The sequence below is a fragment of the Hyaena hyaena genome, unplaced genomic scaffold (genome assembly GCF_003009895.1).
Source record: "Hyaena hyaena isolate Hyena2069 unplaced genomic scaffold, ASM300989v1 scaffold_737, whole genome shotgun sequence".
In the NCBI taxonomy this organism is placed as follows: Eukaryota; Metazoa; Chordata; class Mammalia; order Carnivora; family Hyaenidae; genus Hyaena; species Hyaena hyaena.
In genome coordinates, this window is record NW_024081368.1 from 389,902 (window position 1) to 406,528 (window position 16,627).

Consider the following 16,627-nt stretch of genomic DNA (forward strand, 5'->3'; position numbering starts at 1 on the left):
TATTTGAAGAAGAAAGCCTTGTGAAATGTAAACTCAGAATCCAGAATTACCAGGAACTTGAAAATAATCCATCAAGAGCAAGAGTTAGCAGAGACTTCCAATGACCAATTTAGATTCCTAGAATTTCAGATAATGAAATTATTGAAACAGTATAAAATGGCTACATTTAAAATTATTAAGCAAAAGAGGGACCTGAAAATATGAAAGAGGCCCAGATATAGTCAATAAAAAATAAAGAATTCAGGGGCGTCTGGGTGGCTCAGTTGGTTAAACGTCCGACTTCGGCTCAGGTCATGATTTCACAGTTCGTGGGTTCGAGCCCCATGTCAGGCTCTGTGCTGACTGCCAGCTCACAGCCTGGAGCCTGTTTCAGATTCTGTGTCTTCCTCTCTCTCTGCCCCTTCCTTGCTCATGCTATCTCTGTCTCTCTCAGAAATAAATAAAACATTAAAAAAATTAAAAAACAAAGAATTCAAAAAGAAAAATATAATCTTTGTAGTTAGAAGTCACTGAATGGAATAAATAGCAGATTAGACATAGCCAAGTACACTATTAGTGAACTTGAAGGTGGATAGAAAGAAATTATGCATAGTGTAACACTGAGATAAGAGATGAAAATGTGAGATATAGGTAAATAAATCCAGACACTAGAATGAGGTGATTCTATATATATGTCTAATAAGATTCTTCAGAAGAGAGACTAGGAGAGAGGTGAATATTTAGACTTTTTAAAAACTCCCCAAATTGATACAAGATGTGAATTTCAGATTTAAGAATTGTAACTCCTGAACAAGAAAAATAAATCTTTAGGTGGATACATTTTTGTGACACCCCATTGTGCTAAAGACAAACATATTTAAAAGCAGCACAAGAGAGAAGAAATTAATGATATGATCTACCAACATTAATGTTAATTTTTAGTTTCTTGTATTTGGTAATGAAGATGTCAAGAATAAAGTAAATTACTTGTTTTTGTACAGCTTTTCTACTTGAGGCACTAAATAAGTGCTAAGCGATCTGAAATTCTCTTTGACTAGGTCCATACAATTTAGTGATCCTCCTCTTTCCAATCAAAATGAGTTACTGAATCTTCTTGTGAGACTATATCTAGAAGTTCTAAGTTCTTCAGTACTTTAGACTCCACCCCCTCTCAAATGAAAAGATTTCTTTTTCTAGTTTCTGATACACAGAAAATGTCAGTATTCCCACACCTGCAATCATGACACAATAGGACAATCAACATTAAGTATGTAAACCTGAAGAAGAGGAGGTTAATTCTTAATAATGCAGATTGGTTTTCCAAGAATGTATGTATTTAGTATGACAAAGATAATGTAGGAGTGAGACTCTGATTCATAGAGTTTTAAAGCCAGAATCAAATTTTATTTTGTTAATCTTTATATTAAGAATTATGTCATAAACTCGGTGACGGAAGTTTATTTATTTTAAATTAAGACATCTCTTCATGATTCTTTCAGTATGAAGCTGAGTCTTGTCAAATGTAATTATTATTATTACTAAGATTTTTGTTTTTGGCGTCGTTTAACCCAACTTTCTATGTGTTTTTTTTTTTAAATCTCTACCTCTTAAAATGACATCCACATATCTGATGACCCTTTATATTTAGTATAAATTACTAAATCTGTGTGTGAGGTTGGAGGTTGTTGATGCTGGTTTCATTGTAGGGGAATTGGACACTACTTTTTTTTGTTGATGGGGGATAATCAGCTATCATTATCTCTGGTTCTTTTTTCTTGGACTGGCCTGTTTCCACTGAGATAAATCCTTCCATTTCCTTCATGAAGATTATAAGCCTGTCACTCAGAGTTCTTAGAGAGTAAAGAAAAAATCTCATAATCCACTACATATATGCTATATATAGATTTTTAGACAATTTGCTCTTTTTAACATGCACCCTTTTTTTGGGTTGTATTCCATAGTCTAAATTCCTTTTGGTTTAACCTCTCCATAGTGAATTCTTAGTCTTTTGCCAGGATGAGTTTAGGGTAGTTAGTTGCATGGCTGTATGGATTAGGGGAAAGGATCTGTGGCTAATAGATGGACCTTCAGCCTCTCATCTTTCTAGACTCATTTGTATTTCTGCCCTCCGAATTGCCTGGTTTCTTTAATTTTTAATTTTTCAGGGCTTACTATCAATCAAGTTCCTTCTTAGTAGAATAGGAAAAAGTGCCTTGGGTAATGGAACAAAGTCATCTCATTGCTACTTTTTGATCAAAAAAAAATCTTTCTCATCTTTCAAAATTTTGATGATAGCTCTCGCCTCTTTGAACAAGTTTTTGCTTATTCAGCTATTGTCTTTTCTTTTTATTTCTTTGTGGGTTTAAGGATCGAAAAAAATTTAACAGTTTCTTAATGGTGGTTAATAGAGGGAATATAGGTCAACTTACGTGGAGTTTGACTCCTTAATCTTTTACTTAGGCATACACACAGATATGTAGGTTATTCTCATTAGTTTATCTTTTAACAATTACAACAGTGATCTTAGGCTGATTACTGAACATTGGAGAGTTGACATTGAGGGTTAAGGTCTCAGGGAAGATGGAAGAATTATGGCAGACAAGAAAGTTGGTGGAAAATGAATCAGAGTTAATGGTGTACCACAGGGCTAAGAATATGTGTTACAAGTTGATATTTTCCAGAAAAGTACTACAAGAAGAAATAACAGTGCATTATTTTATATTAAATTCTATTAAAAATTCAGTATTATTTTTAGATTATTTCATTGGTAGTGTATATAGTGTAAAATTATATTTCAGTTGCAGTGTCTTAGAGATTCCCTCTTCTCATCCTCTAGTGAACTATGACTGCAACATTTGAGTAAATGAATGTGAAAGTGCTCTGTGAAGGGAGTATTTCAAATGTTAGATACTGTCATCTTTGTGATTGTCCTGTTGACTCATGTCAGCTCTTCTCTAAATTAAGTTCAGTATAAAGTTAAGCTCTTTTTTATTTTAAGTACCTTGAACAGTAACTACAATATTTTGGCGTCCATATGTAACAGTAGTAAATAGTGGCTTGCCTTTAGCTACCTAATTACTCAGCTACTTAATTAATGTTGTTTCTGTCCAAAGCCATGCTTTTTTAAGTTCCAATGCTTTTGTTCTTTTAGTTTCACCGTGTTGTGGGAGATTTCCTTTCACACTTTAAGGAAGGAGCATTCATGTAGGATACAATGAATGGTGCTCTGACTTGTGTAATGCTAAGACTGTATTCCTTTCTACCTTCCTAGTGCTTACATTTGGGTGTTTTACAAATTTTAGTTTGAAGGTAGAGTGGAAAGAAACCAAGGTTACTTTTTAAGACTTTTCTCAGGCACCTAGGTGGCTCAGTCAGTTGTAGGGACTCTTGATCTCAGCTCAGGTCTTGATCTTAGGGCCATGAATTCAAGCCACACATTGGCTTCCTGTGGGAAGGAACCTACATTAAAAAAAAAAAAAAAGTCTATTTTAGGGGGAGCCTGGCTGGTTTAGTCAGTTTAGCATGCGCCTCTTGATCTCAGGTCATAAGTTGGAACCCCATGTTGGGTGTAGAGATTACTTCAATAAATAAATAAACTGAAAAAAAAAAGCTGAAAAAAAAAAACACCTTTTTTTTTTTAAAAGGACAGTTTCAGGTCACGACAAAATTGAGGGAAGTTAGTTCCCATATATGCCCTGACCCACACGTGCATAGCTTCTCCCAATATCAACATCTCCCACCAGAGTGGTACTTACGTTGCAATGGATGAACCTACACTCACATACCGTAATTACCCAAAGTCCATAGTTTTCATTAACAAGATTGTTTTGTTACTAGTAACTTCTTCATCGAAGCCCATGAAGAGATGACTGTAATTTATTTTTTTTAAATCTGAATTTATGGCATTTAAAACAAATTACTTTATAAAAAAGATTTTCTTGAGAAATTTTGCCTAATGTTGTAGTTTTTAAAACAAGTTTTGAAATATTTGAGAAATGTAATGATCATAAAAATGTAAACTAAGTTCTAAACTAAGTTTAGACAATATATATATATCTTATTTTAGATATATATTTGTATGTATACACATATATATTTATGTGTATATATATATATATGAGATTTTTACTAGAGGAGGTTCAAGGCAACTTCTTCTGATAAGAGTATTATATACAGCATGCGTTAGATATTAATAAAGACCTACTGTTTGTCAGAGGTGACTGTGACCCTTGATGTGTGGTGGCAAGTTCAAGCTGTACATTGAGTGTAGAGATTTCCTGAACAAATGAATGTTTAAAAAAAAAAAAAAAAAGGACCTACATTTGTGATTCAAGATATAGAGTCCTACATGTTGTAAACTGTATAAGAAGCAGTGATATAAAATAAAAACAGAGCCATTTTGGCATATTCATATTCTTTCGCCTTTACATCTACCAGAAACTCGTTCAATTCTTTTCATTCTGAACACCATCAGCAACCCTTGAGAGAATTGTTCAGTAGCTCTTGTCTGTTGACCATTATCTAGTTTCTATATATGTTTTGAAAAATTGGCGTAGAATGAAAGTCTTACTGTGGGGACTTGAGAGCTGGGGGAGGATATCATTCCATTTTATATTCCTCTCATCTACCATAATGGTTGGAGCAGGGTAGATTATGCACTAATAATAACTTCCCACAACTGCAGCAGATGTTAAGTACATAGGGTAGCTCAACCTCCTTTCTTATAAGGAGAAATGTGATTCAGGCCTTGTCACTTTCTGACTTGAAACTTGGCAAAACCCTTATTTCGCCAAGTCTTAGTTTTCCCATATGTAAAATGGAAGAGTAATAGTCACCTTGGGATTTTGTTTTGTTTTGGAGATAAATAAAATAATACATAGTGTTTGACAGTAAGTGCTCAGTAAATGTTAGGTGCTATGATAACTATTACTATTGTTACTACTTTTAATTCTGTGACTGTTTATATAAATATTTTGGTATCATTTAATTTCTGAGCTACGCCTTTAGCTTTTTGAGTCATAGATTTTGAGAATCTGATAAAAATCTAATAACATTAGGGAAGACTGTACAAATACACAATGTTTTAGACTCCTGCTCTGAGGCTAATTGGCACCACTTGAAATGGAAACATCAGAAGTGGTGAATATTGGAAAATAGCAACCAGTCAATACACATTTATATACAACCACATAGAACTTAGTAAACTAATAGGTCCTTCTGAAGTGAGGATTAGTATGTAAGAAGGTGTTCAAGATGATGTTTTTTAATTTGCAAATCATGTAGTGTGCTCGTTAAACTGCAGATTCTTGGGCCACATCTCAGGAAGACAATTGGAGGATTATGGGGCTTCTTGAACATACTAAAGTTGAAATAAGAGATTTCAGAATAATATTTAACATGTCTATCATAGAAAATTTGTGGCTTTCTTAATTATTCACACATTGTTCTGCTTAAAGGAGATTGGATATGAATGCTGGTTTATAATTGATCAAAATGTAGAATGTAGTAAAGAAGGGACATTATGTTGGTGGATGACCATGAATACAGGCAAAATGAATGTAAAGTCTTTCTCTGATGGGATCAAATTGTATTCAACACCTTAGCTCTTTTACTGCTGGGTGGCTTGGAGCAAAACTTAAGTAAACTCCTGCAGTCCAATGTATCTTAATCTGAAAACGAGGTTAATGGACATTTTTATTATAGGCCAGTTGTGAGGATTGAATAAGATAACATGCACAACACAGAGTAAGTCCTCGATAATCGTTAGTCGATTAGAGTTTGTCATTATCGTTTCAATGATTTTCTGTATTGTCAGTTCTTAAGGTCCCTCTGCCTGTTTAATTCTTACTCACTCTTCAGGGCCAAAATGAGTTTTCCCATTTTGAATTAAGTTTTCTCTACCATTTATTTCATGGTAATTCTATTTTGTGCTCCAGTGTCCTTCAACAAGTAGCATGTAGTAGAGATGTTAATATCTACTTTTTTGGTAATTGGTATAGAATACCTTTGACTTATTTTATCTGCATATGGTATGTCAGCTTTGCTTATAAGCTATTGTATTTTAACGTAGGAGCAGTTTCCAGCTGTCTTGTGTGTCTCTCTTTGTTCTACCTGCCCAAGATATTTTGAGGAGTCTGTTTACTCAGAATGTTTCCTGTTTTAAATTAATTGTCTGTGTCCAAATGAAACTAAATTTATAAATTAAATTTTGTTTCATAAATAAGGCTCTTAATCTGTATTTTAAAACCAAATGTGATATTTTAAAGTTCTCCTGTTTTTCAAACAAATACGTGTTTAAAATATTTACTTGTATTTCTTGAGCTTGACTAATCAAAAGCTGACTACGTAGGTATAGTTATGAGAGTTCAGCCTATTTTAAAATTGCATCCTTTCACCTCCTGAATGCTATACTATGAAACCTAACACAAATACTGTAAGAACATCTGAGGCAGATAATTAAAGTATAATTAAGTTTAAATGCCTTGGTGAAGGAGTATAAAAATTATTTAAATTCAATCGGCTAGTACATTTGCAGTTTTCTTTTATTAGGTGTGAAATCTAAGAATCCCCTGCCAACTCTTGAGGGCTCAATCCAGAATGTTGAATTGAAGTACTGCAGCACATCATTGGTCAAATGTGCCTCTGGGACCATGGGATCAATAAAAATTTGTGCCAAAGCCCCAGGTATGTGCAGCTGGACCGTGTAAAACTTTATTGCCTGTATAGGAGAATTGGCCTTGCATTTTACAAGGAGCGTTACCGAAACAAGAATTTGCTCATTGTTCCTATGAATCAGAGGTTTTAAATTTTTATTTTTACTTAAAATTTTTTTTTAACTGTGCCAGGATGATACTTTTTTATTTTAACAAATTAATTTTTATTTAAGGAAAAAGATTGTATAGTTATGAGATTGGTTAGGAGGGAGAAAAACTAAAAGTTTACTCTTATACTGTTGGGGGGTAGGAAGTATATATGACACTTTAAATTGAATTAAAATGTTGTTAGTGTAATAAACAGATAACACAACTGTTTTTCAGTTTAAGGTTGTAATGGTCTTCACCACCCTGCCTGTACTTTATTTCATAATATTTTCCATAAACTACTTGTAATTTCAGTTTTTTCAGTGCAACCTAAATTTCTAGGTAAGCTTAAGAAGAGGTACAGATTTTGTTGAATATGTAGACTACAGTATGTTCACATTGTTTCCTTTTATAATCTTATGTGAAATGTTCTACATTCATTAGCTAAATATGAAGACTACTTTGTGTACAGTTAAAAGTGCTTTTAACCTTATTAGTCCTACTTTTCAGAATATGAATGTATGGATAAATTGACCAAATATAACAAATGTTATATTATGATAGTATATTTTAAGGTCAAGGATCCTCAGGCTACTCATATATATATATATGTATATATGTAGTTTATTCATTTATTTTGAGAGAGAGAGAGAGCATGAAAGTGTGGACGTGAGCAGGAGAGGGAGAAGGGGAGAGGGAGAGAATCCCAAACAGGTTCTGCACTGTCAGAGCCTGACATGGGGCTTGAACTCAGGAACCCTGAGATCATGACGTGAGCCAAAATCAAGAGTCAGATGCTCAACTGATTGGAACCACTCAGGTGCTCTTACTCCTATGTTTTGTTTTGTTTTTTTTAATTAATTTTTTTCATTAATGTTTCTACTCAGGTGACAGTGGAAAAGAGAAGTTGATTCCATTGCTTCAGGGTCCTTCTGACACTAAAGACCTTCATAGTAGCAAATGGCTCAATGAGAGTAGAAAGCCAGAATCTCTCTTAGCTCCAGATTTGATAGCCTTCACAGTCCAAGTTCCACAGTATATGGACTACTGCCATAATTCTGGTGAGTACAAATTTATCATTCACTTATATTGCATTTTCTTTTCCAGTAAGGCTTTTAAAAAGGACTTTTCTTCTAACCAATTTGTGTTCATTGGGATACTCTCTGCAGTTGTGCTCTTTGAAACTTAAGTGTTTTTGTGATGTGTTTATAAATAATAATGATTTCATTTTATATGAGAGATAATTCACTTGTAGATTGTAACAATCTTGGATTCATATCTGCTAAATCCAACGGAGTTTTAAAACATACCATATCGTGTAATAGAAAGGACTAAAACATTTAAAATATTGGGAAGAAAATATTTTTCCTTGAGATAGTAGCATCATTTGCCATATTAAAATTGGGGGTTTGGGGCTTATCTCTAATTTTTTAGAAGGAAAGAGATGTTGATAGTGGAACCAAGAAAAAAGGTCTGAGGTCAAGATACTATTTCTTAGAGTTATATTTTTATTCTAGTAACATTTTTGCCTAGAATTGATTTCATTTTATTCAACCCCAGAATACAGCAAAGCCACACCACTTGTGTTGAGAGGAGATACCAGAAGGATCAATGAAGACTAGGATTAAAAAAAATAAGTAGAGGCTGTTATCAGCCATGAGTTCGATTAGTCAATATGTGATTAGTAAAGGCAAAGTGGTCAAAAAGTTTAGAAATAAAATTGCTATATACAGATTTCTTAAAAGGGTAAGGGGTGCCAATAGAGAAGGACAAATATCATATGTTTGCACGTATAGGAGGATTAGGAGGAACTTAACAGAGGACCAAGGGGGAGAAGAAGGGGTGAAATGGTGGGGGAAAGGGAGAGAGGCAAACCATGAGAGACTCTTGAAGGCTGACAAAAACTGAGAACTGATGGATGTATGGGGGAAGGGAGATGGACATAGAGGAGGGCACTCGTGGGGATGAGCACTGAGTGTTACGTGGAAACTAATTTGACAATAAACTATTTGTAAAAAAAAAAAAAATAAATGGCTAGTGAGGAAGTGGTTTCAAATAGCTGCCAAAGAGTAGAGCTCTCTTAATATTTAACAAGTATTATAACTTACAGAATATGTTAAGCATCACTGCACTAAGTTCAAAGGAGGAACCATGAAAAGATTTGTAATTAACTAACTAGACAGAGTATATGGAGGTGAATATTTGAATCAGTGCACAAGGACATGAAAAATATTTGAAAGATGAATTTAGTTACAGTAGAATTTCCAGCTGAATGGCATGCTCATTAGAACCTGCAAATTAGTATCTGAAAGAGGAGTCTTGAGGATCCTCTGTCAGCATACATCTGAAGACAGTAGTCCTCAAAAAGAAGTTTCAGCCTGGTGAAAATTAGTATGGAACCCAAAGGAAAAATGTGAGGATGAGGCCCAACCCAAACTAAGACTCTTCGTACAGATAAAAGATTTTGCCTATCTTTTAAGGCAGGGACTGATAAACATTTTAATAAAGAGCCATGTAACTAATATTTTAGGTTTTGTGGGCTATATCGTCACTGTTTTCGCTATTGAGTTCTGCTGTTAAAGCATTAAAACAGCTGTAGGCAAAATGTAAATGAGTGGATAGGAATGTATTTCAATAAAACTTTATTCACAGAAACAAGGGGTGAGCCAGATTTAGCCTATGTCATTTACTTCTGTTTTATGAAAAAAGGATTGGTGGTTAAATAAACATGCTTTTTAAAATGCCTATTTAATCATGTTCCTTAAATATGCTGCTTGGTGAACTTCTTTAAATATCCATGTAGTAGTTTTTGATTGGCTTTGTTTTCACATCATCACATTATTAGAAAGTTATTAAAATGACCAGACCATTCAGTTAGAATTTTGATACCTAAGAAGGGGATAAGCTCATTTGAATTCACTTAATAACGTAGTAACTTACATTGGAGAGGACCTTCTCATTTTTTGTTTTGCCATATATATACACAGTTAGAATTGGTCAGTTAAGCTTATAATCTGATCTTTCTCATAACATTTATATTATTTTCTTTTTGTAATTTAAATGCATTTCTAGGGTCTCAAAAATGTATTTGCATTTCTAACCTTTTATATAGACCTAAAAGTAAACTATTGCTTAAAAAATTATACCTATGGCATTTTAGGGTAAAGTTTTATGTTTTTTCTTGCTATATGAAATTTTGCCTTGTCTTCAACATTAATGTTATGTTTAGTGATATGTTTTGGATTTGTGTGTAAATTTTTAATGTGGTTATATATTTGATGCTTTGAAATTACTTCTTTGGGTATGTTTTAATCCTAAAATGTAATGTGTTTTTAATTAAACTATAATTACATAGTTACGTTAGGGTATTTTTAAATTTAAATTTGTCATCTACCTTGGAACTGTCACCCACATTAATGATTTAGGTATTTATGATATGGTTATAAGAAGACTTACAAGTTTTATTTTTTAAAGCCCGTTTTAAAATAATGTTGATTAATCTTATGTTCCTGTAACAAGAATTAAATCGGAGATGGGGGATGTAGATGCATCAGTGTATGTATAACTCAGGAGTAGACAAATCTTAAGTAAGTAAATTTTAAATGAAGAAATAATTTATTAACAATCCTTCAAGACCCTACTGAAATATCACCCATTTAGCAAGTACTTTCTTGGCTATTGTATGCAATTTTTTTTCTCTTTTTAAAACACAGGTGCATGTTCACACTTGCACATGCACATTGACACATCTTCTTTTTCTATGTTTTTTGACACATTTTTCTACTCTTCACTTTTTCTTAGTACTTTTCATTGTTTACCATAATATATATGTTGCTGATTTATCTTGTTTTTTTTTTTTTTTTCCTGCACTTAGAATTTATGCTTCATTTAGGCAGGAAGTTTTGTCTGTTTTGATTACTACTGCATTTCTAGTGCAAGAACAATATCCTGCATATAGTTGGCTATCAACAAATATTTAATAAATGAGTGAATGAGTAAGTGATGATTACTTTTACTTTTCTTTAGTTTTTGAGGTTGGAGTACCTAAGGGAAATGACACAGAGTCAGAATTAGGTATTTATATTAATTAATTAATTAATAGCATAATTAGATATTAATAGGACTGAAAGAAATCTAATGATATTAGTAAAACTCATTATAAAAATATTTTACAATGTTTCTTAAAGATTCTGAGTAGTTAAATACTTCTAGTTGAATAAAGGTAAACACAGGTTGTTAATGAACTTTTCCCATAGGTTTTTAGAATATGAGTGAAAAATATTTGAAGATAGTCATAAGTGATCAGCTAAGTGAAATGAAACAAATTGTGTATTTTGGTTGTGTCTGATGATCATTCTAAGTGGCTTTTGAATATCATGTGTGGAAGAAAACTGCCTTTATGCATATGTTCCCAAATTGAAGGTGAGGGTTAAAACTAGGGGCCAGCAAATGTTTGGGATATTATGAAAGTCGGTATGTTGAGGGTTTGACTTTTGCCAGGTCATGATCTTCACAGTTCATGAGTTCGAGCCCCACATCAGGCTCTCAGCTCTCAGCACAGAACCTGCTTCTGATCCTTTGTCCCCCTCTCTCCCTCTGTACCTTCTCCTTCCCCTGCAAATGTGCTCTCACTCTCTCTCTCAAAAATAAATAAACATTTTTAAAAATGCTAAAAAAAAAAAAAAAAAAAGTAAATTTTGAGAGAATGTTGGTTAGGATAAAGAGGCAGAGTTCTTTTAGTAATCTCTACACCCAATGTGGGGCTTGAACCTACGACCCCAAGATCAACATTGATGCTTTTCTGACTGAGCCAGCCAGGCATGCAGAGGGAGAGTTTTTTGACTCTGGTTTCAGAATGTGAGGGAATGGACAACTTTTTAGTAATGGGGATTAGATATTAATATGGCTGAAAGAAATCTAATGGTATTAGTAAAACTCATTATAAAAATAGTTACTTTACAATCTAAAAATCACTTTCATATATAGTCTTTTGTTTATAAAACAGGTTTATTTTCAGCAAAGCAAATGCTATTTGTTTCTTCAGAGAAGCATGTAGAGACCTACAAGTTGTCCAAATGCTTAACAGGTCAGACTGTCAACTTCACCTGGGGCTTCTAACTAAATAACATTTTCCCGCTGTCCTAAGCTGTTTACCATTACTAAACACTGCAGACCCTAGCCCTTAAAAGTCCTTAACTTTAAGGAGCTCCTTCCTTACTTCATATTAAGTAAATGGTCTCAAAAGAGCTGTACTTTAATGATGGCATAGCTTTTCTTTTGTCTTTGAAGCCTCAGCAACTCCCTTTGCACTTCCCCCACCTCATTGCTTTCTCTACTTGACCAACTCTGATTGCAGTGAAATAGCCGAAGGCTCTTGTGGGAGTCCCGTATGTCAGCCCACATTCTGTATTGTCAGTATTCACAGGGATTTGTTAATGACACTCTGATTTCTTATATTTCTTATAATTAGGAATCAAATAGAGGAATAAGATGCTCTTTGGTTTTTGACTATGATATATGTAAAATATTTTAAGATGGGTTCTAAACATTTTTTCCCTATCACTTAAGTATAGACAGATTCTTCTTCATATACTATATTTTGTCTGTGGTTTATAGGAGTTTCTGCTTTTTTTAAAAAAAATTGTTATTTTTTAATGTTTATGTTTGAGAGGGAGAGAGAGACAGAGTGTGAGTGGGGGAACGAGATACAGAACCCAACATAAGCTTCAGACTCTGAGCTATCAGCACAGAGCCCAAGGCGGGGCTCAAACTCAGGAACCACGAGATCATGACTTGAGTGAGCCAAAGTTGGATGCTCAACCAACTGACTGAGCCACTGCTTCTTGAAAAGTTTTGAGTCCTTGTTGATCTTGGTGTCAGTATAAATTTTGAGGTCTCTCCTATTTAAGAATATAAAATGATTAAAAAGTACTATATGAATTTAGAATCAGAAGAACTTGGAGGTCTTCCATTTCAATTTCTAAGCCAATGTTTTTTTTTTTTTTTTTTTTAAATGTGGCTCCCTCTTTCTGTGTGCTCTAGATCTCTTGTCCGCCTTTCAATTTCTCACTGGTGATTATGCTTTTGCAAATGCTGCCTTTCCTATCTGGGATTGTCACAATTACCCTCACTCACCCTTTTAACCTTATAACTCCAGTTCAGTCTTAAGATCATAGCTCAACTACTACTTTTGCAAGAAGTCTTCCCTGATACTCCTCTCCTCCATTCTCCACCACCCAATTCTATTAAGTAGCTCTGTTATATTCATTTTTATAATTCACTGTACTTTTCTTTTTTTAAAAAAATATTTATTTCTGAGAGAGAGAGACAGAGAGACAGGGAGACAGCATGAACAGGGGAGGGTCAGAGAGAGAGGGAGGTACAGAATCTGAAGCAGGCTCCAGGCTCTGAGCCAGCTGTCAGCACAGAGCCCAACGGGGGGCTCAAACCCACGAACCGTGAGATCATGACCTGAGCTGAGTTGGATGCTTAACTGACTGAGCCACCCAGGTGCCTCTCACTGTACTTTTCTTTCATGACACTTAATGACAATATATATTTACATAGTTTGGTGGTTTGAATGCTCTCTGTGTTCGCCACTTGACAGTGAGTTGCGTGAGTGCAGAGTTAGTTACTGGTTGCTTATCATTTTGTCTCCAGGAGTTAACATTGCCTGATACATAGGGAATGCCTCAAACATCATTTGTTGAATGAATGAAGAAATGAACATTTCTGACACATGGTCAAGGGTGTGAATGTATTTGATAAGTAGTTAATCCATTAACAAATATTAACAGCCTTCCTCTTTCTCTCCCTGTTTCTCCCTCCTTTTTCTTTTCCTTATGTACTTATCTGTCATTGGAGAGGATGTCTACCAGATCTTTCTTTGTTAGACAGCTCTAATTACTATTAGATCCTTGTTTGTTGAACTGTACCTTCCATTTCTTGGCCTAGTTTTAGTCTGGTGACATGAATAACATACCAGCTTTAAATATACCTGATAAAACTTATTTTTCTTTACTTTATTTCTCACTCTAATTATTCATCCTGTTTAGTCTTTGGAATTTACCATACCATTTCTGTTGAAATCTTAGTCTTTCTTGGCCTCCAGGTGTTAAGATATGAGTCTCTCTGTAGGTCTTTTGAGGTTTTTCATACCTTGTGAGTGGTGGCACTGATTTTTGCCCTTTGTTCTAGACTATTTATTCAAGCATGTTTGTATGGCCAGCAGCCTTGGAAAGATAGATTTAGTGTCCCTCTGCAGACAGTGGGGAAGGTATATTAACTGCCAGTTATAAAAGATTTGGTTCTTCAACTCAGGATTCATCTCGTCTCCTGTATCACTCTGCATGTGTAGATATCAACCTGGATACATCTTTGTTGTCACCTCTGTGAAACTTGGGGGCAGAGGGAACTGATGCAAATGTGTTGATAATCGTGTTACTTGCTGTGTGCTATGAGTAATAAAGTCCTTTTTCTTTGACTCAGGAGTCTCCTGTCTTCTACATCATTTATAACTGTGGTAAGGTAAAGTGTTAGGCTCACAGTTCTTGACACCAGAATAGTGTAGTTTCTTGTTTCTCCTCCTGAACCATCTTCATGTCTCTCCTCAAATATGGTAGTTCCCCTTATCTGCAGAGGATATGCTCCAAGACCCCCAGGGGAGGCCTGAAACTGCAGATTGGTCTGAATCCTGTATATACTATGTGTTTATTTATACATACATATATGATAAAGTTTAAGTCATAAGTTAGGCATAATAGATTAACAACAATAATAAAATAGAAGAATTATACAATATACTTTAATAAAAAATTTAATCATATGGCCTCACTCTCACAACATCTTATTGTACTATACTCATCCTTCTTGTATGTGTAATAGATGATAAAATGCCTATGTGATGAGACAGAGTGAGGTGAATGATGTAGGCATTGTGATATCAGGCTACTGTTGACATCGTGAGGGTATGTCAGATGGAGGATCATCTACTTTTGGACTGTGGTTGATTGTGGGTGACTGAAACTGTGGAAAGTGAACCTGCAGATAAGGGAGGACTACTGTATGTTTCTTTCTTTTATACCTTGGACATTCCTGAGATTTTGTTACTGGTCCTCTCCTTTGAACTTGGATAATGTAATCAACACTACTGTTTTTAGCAACCAACCATATGTAACATCTTTTCTTTTGAGATCCAGACTCCAAATTTCAGCCACCTCTTGACCATTTCCCTGTGGATATTTTAATGGTGCCTAACACATTTAAAACTAAACTCCATATAATCCCTCCACCCCATTTCATACTCCATTATTCACTATTTCAATTAGTGGTACTACTTCCCGCTTAATGCTGTAAATTTCAGCACTAGTTCAGTTGTTCCTTCTTTTCCCCCCTGCATATGGTAGATATTCCATAAAAGCTTTTTTTTTAAACTTAATAGTCCAAGCTAAACATAATAAATTTATTTTAGTCATTTCCCATATGATTTGTATTGAGATTCATTGCTGTACTGATTACTTCCACTACTTGTTTGAAAATGTGTCTCAAAATTTAACACAATCCTCCGCATAGCACAAAGTGAAGAGTATATTCTCAGATTTGTGTAGTGAACTTCTATTTAGTTACTATTTGTTTTCAGTTTTTATGTTGCTAGAAACAATTATTCTTCACACAAACTGCTTTTAAGACTACTTTCCATATTTCATGTATCTGTATTAGTTTATGAATTTACATGAAGAACTTCGCACTTTTTTCTGTGAAATTTCATATAATTGATTTTGCCCCACCATTAGCAAAGAAGATACCTCTGACAGTATCTGGCTGACTGTAGTTATTTGTACAAGTAGGATGCACATGCTGTTTTTGCTTTTATAAATACGATGCAAAATAACCATTTCTTCCTAAGATTAGAAAACTAGAATTACATGATTATGATGTTATTTTAAAATAATGAAAAACAAGTGTTCCTCTTAAAATGTCATTTAAATATGATAGTTTAAGCCAGTCTTTCTATTCCCCAGTGTAATCAGTTTGAGAAATAAATACAAAGTTTTTAACTTTGCTAGGTTGTCCTGTATTAAAAGTTATTTTTTATTTTACCCATCAAATGTAAGCAACTTTTGATCACTGTTATTGGAAAGGAAAGTCACAATTACAATCATTGTCTCTGGAAATTCAGTTAAATTGGGGGGTAGTTCCCTTTCTTGATGAAAACATACCAGGAAACACACACAGGCTTATTTCACCATTCAAGTTGGTTGGTAAGAATGTGAATTGCTTAGGAGTTTCTAAAATGGAGGCAGTACTTTAGATTGTAAATTTTAATTTATGGGGAATGTTTTTTTGTTCCAAAGAATTCTCCTGATAATATAGAATTAAGTGAATTGCCTTGAAGTTATGTTTTTAGTATTTTTGACAGGACACATGAGTAAGAATGCTTATATATTGTAGCAATTAAAGACAATTCACATTTGTGGTTTGGGCATAAATGTGTAAAAATTATACCCATCTATCTTATTACATTTCCTTTCTCCTCCCCAAGGATTTTACTATGTACTTTATCTGTAATTGTTGCCAGTTTTCTATCATGTTCCCACTGGGCTTCTGGTGCAAAAAATCTTATCCTCTTGATGACAGAGCTTGCCTGAATGATTTCATGCTCCTAGCATTTTTGTTCACGGGAATTAGGGGCAAAATGTAACTACAGCTGAACAGAACGTCTATTTTTGTAATTTTGGAGTTTAGGCTCTGTTATTGGAACTAAATGAAGAGATGCAGGTGTTCTCCAGTCCAAGCCCTTTGGGAGTTTTGATGGTAGATGCTTGAAAAGAAAATGCATGTGTTTCCAG

At 34.2% G+C, this 16,627-nt stretch overlaps 1 protein-coding gene across 1 annotated transcript in view; it reads left to right on the plus strand.

The window, feature by feature from the left end:
- Positions 1-16,627, plus strand: part of VPS13B (vacuolar protein sorting 13 homolog B) — a 770,486-nt gene that overhangs the window by 215,918 nt on the left and 537,941 nt on the right. The window contains exons 18-19 of the mRNA XM_039218135.1: positions 6,529-6,663; positions 7,667-7,840. Coding sequence (XP_039074066.1) covers positions 6,529-6,663; positions 7,667-7,840 — 309 coding nt within the window. The remainder of the gene's footprint in view (positions 1-6,528; positions 6,664-7,666; positions 7,841-16,627) is intronic.